We start from the raw sequence: 6,000 nt of genomic DNA on the forward strand, positions 1-6,000 counted from the left end.
ACTGTAATATAAAACAATATAAAAAGTATTATAATGAAATAGAAAAAAATAGGAGTGACAGATTAGAGAAGATGAAAAAGAAAGAGTAAAAAAGAGGAGAGATTAAAGAATAAGAGAGCATTAAAAACATAATTTGAAGAAAAACAGTAAAATAAAAATAAGATGAAAAAAGAAAGAACTTAAGAGATGAGAGACTAGAGAAGAAGAGATGATATGTACTTGGAGAAGAAGATGAGAAGAAGCCACGATTCCGCTAGGCAAAATTTGAGAAGATTTAAACTGAAACCTTAAATGTGAGGAAGGAAAAATCTTTCCAACAAAAAGATAAATATTTGAAAAAGGATCAAGATATCACTAGGCACAACAATACACCACCCCAACCATCTAAATTTTTTATATTAAACAGAGGAATCTCACCGATCACAAAGAGATAGAAAACGACTCAATGTAGAACAAGTAAAAAGGACATAAAATAATCCTAGATGTATGAGGAACATGTGTTATCTTCTACAATATAATTAAATATACAATATTACACAAAGAAACCACACTTATTTCATGTGTTAGATGGAATTTCCCTTGCAACAAATACCTAGTAAAGTATTCATGGCTAATAAACAGGAAATTATCAAAGACTGAAAAATTGATGGAAAACAAATCCAACAAATCTAATACTGATTGAACCTTTGACTGCGATGATTGCACCAATTTTTCAACTACAATAGATTACTTTCCAAACCCACCAACTTAAATTTAACCAATACAATGGTATTATAGAATATGAGACATGTACCTCTCTCTACTATATAGCATATCCACATCAGCTCTGACTTTAACATAAGTTTTTTTTTGGGAGTCAAGCAGTTGGATGCAAAACCGCACATGATCATCCCTCTTCATTCCCGATAAGTAATTAGCCACTATATAATTTATTATTTTTATTATTCAATTAATGAAAAATAAGTGTTACCCATGCAGATGGATAAGGGGGTCGATGTGAAGTTGTGACAAGTCATTTGATAAAGAAAGAAGGAAAATTAATTACACAGCATGGTCCAACTCCAACTCAAATGTATGATTTTCTTTCGCGATCAAAGAATTAAAGAGAGGTACCACTGTAAATGTGAACATAAAAAAATTGGTAAGAAGAATACAAAACTCACGTGGAATATTAATTACATGTTAGTTGTTACATGCATGATACTATAAAATGCTGCTGCTTGTGAGAGTCCGACATAATGATAAATATATACATCATGAGAGAGCAGAGCACAGCTAATTGTATCAGAGTTTTATGTGACCACTGATAAAGGAGAAAGCAACAACAATATTGATATTTTTTAGTCCATATATACAAACCAAGATCATGGTGATGATATGGGAAGATCTAACAGTAACGATTGGTGTAGGCAAGAAAAAGAAGTTGCTTGATGGTGTCACTGCTTTTGCTCAACCTGGTAGGATCATGGCTGTTATGGGTCCTTCTGGCAGTGGCAAAACCACCTTACTCACTTCTTTGGCAGGTCTCTCTCTCATCAAATAATTTCACTTAAAATATATTTAATAAAATTAATTTATGAAAAATATATTTAAGATTTATGTTTATTTTTTATGGTGTTTCTCGATCAAAATTCACGCTGCAACAATCACAATGCGTATTGAAGCAACCACAATCACAACTGCAACCGTTTAAAACCATGGTTACTAGGGCATCTAATAAATGTTCTCTCTTTTTTCAGGAACACTTGCCGCTAATGTTGCAATGTCTGGGAAGATTGAAATCAATGGGATGAAAAGAAGTTTGTACTCCAAAGAAGTGGTAAGAATGCAATCATATATATAGTAATAATTTTATCATTTATATATGATGTCATATATATATTTTTGTTCATGATTTGTTATTTCAGTACTAAGATTTTGACTTTAACTTCAAATGATATATATATTTTTTAAAAATAATTATTTATGTCACCTTGATAAAAATAATGTGATCTCTTCAATTTTCAGTCTTATGTTGGTCAAGAGGAACTTCTTTTGGGAACATTGAGTGTGAGAGAAACCCTCACATACTCAGCAAACATGAGACTTCCTTCTATAATGACCAAACAAGAGATAAACAAATTGGTGGAAGAAACAATAATAGAAATGGGACTTGAAGACTGTGCTAATACTAAGATTGGAAATTGGCATCTAAGAGGAATAAGTAATGGTGAAAAGAAAAGACTTAGCATTGGTCTTGAGATTTTGACACAACCTTATGTGTTACTTCTTGATGAACCAACTAGTGGACTTGATAGTGCCTCAGCTTTCTATGTCATTCAAGCACTAAGCAACATAGCTTTTAAAGGAAAGATAGTTATTTGTTCCATTCATCAACCAGGGTGTGAAATTTTTAATATTTTTGATGATTTGCTTTTGCTATCAAATGGAGAAACTGTTTATTTTGGAGAAGCAAACATGGCTCTAAAGGTATTAAGCATTTTAGTTTTACAATTCATTAATGTTAATTAGTACTTGAAAATTGTGTCTCTAAATAAAGTATGTTTTGGGATTAGTTTTTTGGTGATGCAGGTTTTCCTTGTCCCACCAAAAGAAATCCTTCTGATCATTTCATTATGAGCATTAATTTGGATTTTGACTTGATTAATGAAGCTCTTGCAAGATGCCATGTAAGTTTAGACATTAATTTAAAACTTATCATAACTTACTACACAGTAAATAATTGACATTATATCATACAAATTCACAAATTAAAAAGAATCATTCAAAATATGTAAGAAACCAATAAAAAAAAGGGATAATTGACATTTACCCCCGTTATTAGGACGAATTTTGGTTTTTCCCCCTATTAATTTTTTTTTTGGATTATCCCCTGTATTTTTAGGGTACCCCTAAGCGTGTAAAAAACAGTGAAAATCCAGGGGGTAAATCAAAAAAACAAGTTTACATGGGATCCTAGGGGGGTAAATCATAGAACTTTTCATATTTCAAGGGGGTAATTCAAAAAAAATAATTAATAGCGAGAAAAACCAAAATTCGCCCTAATGGCAGGGGGAAACAGTTATTTATCCCTAAAAAAATTATGTTTATAAGGAGAAAAACATATGTAAATATTTTTAATATGATATTTTCTCCTTGACAGACAGCATCAAATTCCAAAGTGGGAATTATAAGAACCGCAGACATTAGAAGAAAACTCATAGAGAGTTACAAAAGTTCAGAGCTAACCATCAATACAAGAACAACCATTCAACAACTAAAAGCCAATGTAACCAAACTGTTCCTAATCAATATTTATCTTTCATTAATTATTTTAAGCATGAAAATTCCACTCATTAATTTCAAATGCAAATTAAGGTGAAGAAAGAGGAAGCAATAAATTCCAATAATGTAACAAGCAGTGCCAACTGGATGAAGCAACTCTCCACACTCACCAAACGTTCTTTCCTCAACATGAGTAGAGACTTAGGCTACTATTGGCTCAGGATATTATTCTACATACTTATTGGAATTACTATTGGCACCCTCTTTTTTCATATTGGGACAGGCAATTCCTCCATCTTAGCTAGAGGAAAATGTGTATCATTCATTTACGGTTTCATGATATGTTTGTCATGTGGAGGATTACCATTTTTCATTGAAGAATTAAAGGTAATTAATTTTTAATTTTTTTTTTATATATATGATAAAGTATCTATAGCTAATGAATATTGTTGCAATAATCAGGTTTTCTATGGTGAAAGATCGAAAGGACATTGTGGAGAGGCTGCATTTGTGATATCAAATATTATATCATCGTTTCCTTTCATCTTTCTAATATCAATCTCTTCTGGAATAATAATATACTTCATGGTGCAATTTCATCCTGGTTTAAGTAATTGTGCATTTTTCTGCATCAACTTGTTCTGCTGCCTATCTGTTGTTGAGAGCTGCATCATGGTTGTAGCAGCAGTGGTCCCTAATGTCATGATGGGTCTAGCCACAGGAACCGGTTTTATAGTAAGAAAATAACTCCTTTTTCATTTTCATTGACACGTGACAGACATAAACATATTCGTTGGTCTCTGACATTGGCACGACGTTAACTATTTAATCATTTATTTTTAAAATTATTATTACGATCGACATGTTATAGCGCCTTGCGTTAGAGTAAGGACGGTAGATGGTTAACTTATTTGATGGTTTGTGTAGATTTTCATGATGATGCCCTCTGAAATATTTAGACCACTAAATGACCTACCAAAGTTCTTTTGGCGCTATCCTATGTCCTACCTGAGTTTCGCTGCTTGGGCAGTTCAGGTACATTAGAAATTTGCATTATTTTGGGAAACAGTTATTGCAATCAACCCTAGTAAATATGGACCATCTAAATTTTTGTATGATATGATATAATAACTAATTCATCTCCATTTATTTTTCAACTATAGGGACAGTACAAGAATGACATGTTAGGGGTTGAGTTTGATCCTCTACTACCTGGAGACCCAAAAGTTACTGGAGAACAAGTATTGCCAATACTATTTGGGGTTCCACTAAACCATGGAAAATGGTTGGACCTAGCAATGTTGATTATCTTATTATTTGTACATAGATTTCTTCTTTTCTTGGTGATTCGGTTTAACAAAAGAGGTGTATCACATGTGCTATGGTTTTATGTGATGGAAAATCTACTACTTGCAAAACAAGGTTTATTGAAGAATAAGGCACCTAAGAAACAAGAACTGCCACGTCCATTATCATCTCTAGAGAATGCTATGTCACCAGAATATGCTATAGTAAGACTTTGATATATTTTTGTAAACTATGTGTCATTGTTGTAATTTTTATGCATACTTATATTTTTGTATTCTTGATTATTTGATATATGGATGGATCAATCTATCAGAATAAGGATAAAATTATTTTTTTGCTGGTACAAAAAGGCATTGGTTTGTTCTTCCTAATCAAATTACACATTCAAAATCTAAAGTTATAAAAAAGAGTTATGAATATACAACTCATATATGATAAAAGATTATATAGAGATATTTGACATGTTGGAACATAAAACTGACAATTTTCAATTTCTTTATTAAATGTATGTATCATGGGATTAAACCTGAATATGTTAGTTCAATGCATTTGTTTCCAGATTGCATATGATCAAAACTAGATATAGTCTCATATGCTGCAATGCATATTAAAATCAAATTGTTTCCTAAGATCGATTCTCCCTTTCAAATGGAGGATTTTAGATCAATCTCTCTTGTGGGGCCTCTTTATAAGCTCCTAGTTAATTAAAGTTTCGGTGGGAAGACTTTATGGTATTATAGATAAGCTATCTCTCCTAATCAGTCAACTTTTCTTAAAAGAAGATTTTTAGTCGATAGGGTGGTAGCTAGCAATTAGTTCACGGATATGGCTAAGAATAGTAAAAAAAATTGTCTCATCTTTAAATTGAATTTTGAAAAAGCCTATGATTTAGTGGGTTGGTCTTTCTTGGAGTATATGCGAGAAAGCTTTGGTTTAAATGACAAGTGGAGAGGTTGGATTCATTCGTGTGTTTTTTCTAGTAATCTCGTGGTCTTTGTAAACAGTAGCCCGACTCAAAAAATTAGTATCTGAAGAAACGGGCTGAAGCAAAGTGATCACATGACCCCCTTCTTTTTTACTCTTGGTGTAACTAAAGGCTTTAGCGGACTTTTTGCTAGAGCGGTGGAGCTGCAGGTGTTCTCAGGGCTTAGAGTGGGACCATCTGATTTGGTGGTCTCCTATATGCAGTATGCGATGATATGATCATTATTACTGAGGCATCTATTGATAACCTTTGGGCAATCAAAGAGTTTCTCCGAGGTTTTGAGCTTGCCTTAGGCCTTCGAGTGGATTTTGCTAAGATTACTCTCATTGGACTAAATTGTGTTCTGACCTTCTTAGATCCCTTCAAGTACCTTTTCCTACCAGTTGGAGCTAATCCTCGATTGTCCTCTACTTGGTAACCCTTTGTAAATCTCATTACTAGGC

General features: G+C 32.7%; 1 protein-coding gene across 1 annotated transcript; it reads left to right on the forward strand.

Moving 5' to 3' along the window:
• The first annotated feature begins 1,259 nt into the window (after nt 1–1,259).
• Nucleotides 1,260–4,908, forward strand: LOC131612634 (ABC transporter G family member 12-like). Its single transcript, XM_058884395.1, has 9 exons — nt 1,260–1,523; nt 1,740–1,819; nt 2,008–2,469; nt 2,556–2,669; nt 3,143–3,268; nt 3,358–3,651; nt 3,727–3,999; nt 4,192–4,299; nt 4,428–4,908. Exons 1-9 carry the CDS (start codon nt 1,367–1,369, stop codon nt 4,785–4,787), a joined length of 1,974 nt encoding a protein of 657 aa, XP_058740378.1. The 5' UTR covers nt 1,260–1,366; the 3' UTR covers nt 4,788–4,908.
• The last annotated feature ends 1,092 nt before the right edge of the window (nt 4,909–6,000 follow it).

Source organism: Vicia villosa, linkage group LG6, assembly GCF_029867415.1.
Source record: "Vicia villosa cultivar HV-30 ecotype Madison, WI linkage group LG6, Vvil1.0, whole genome shotgun sequence".
NCBI classification, from domain to species: Eukaryota; Viridiplantae; Streptophyta; class Magnoliopsida; order Fabales; family Fabaceae; genus Vicia; species Vicia villosa.

What these genes read in the sequence shown, in the direction of transcription:
- LOC131612634 (XM_058884395.1), top strand. Translation starts at nt 1,367, where the DNA reads ATGGTGATGATATGGGAAGATCTAACAGTAACGATTGGTGTAGGCAAG. An exon ending in CTTACTCACTTCTTTGGCAG is followed by an intron (nt 1,524 to 1,739) that starts GTCTCTCTCTCA and finishes CTCTTTTTTCAG; the next exon opens with GAACACTTGCCGCTAATGTT. An exon ending in AAGCAAACATGGCTCTAAAG is followed by an intron (nt 2,470 to 2,555) that starts GTATTAAGCATT and finishes TTTTGGGATTAG; the next exon opens with TTTTTTGGTGATGCAGGTTT.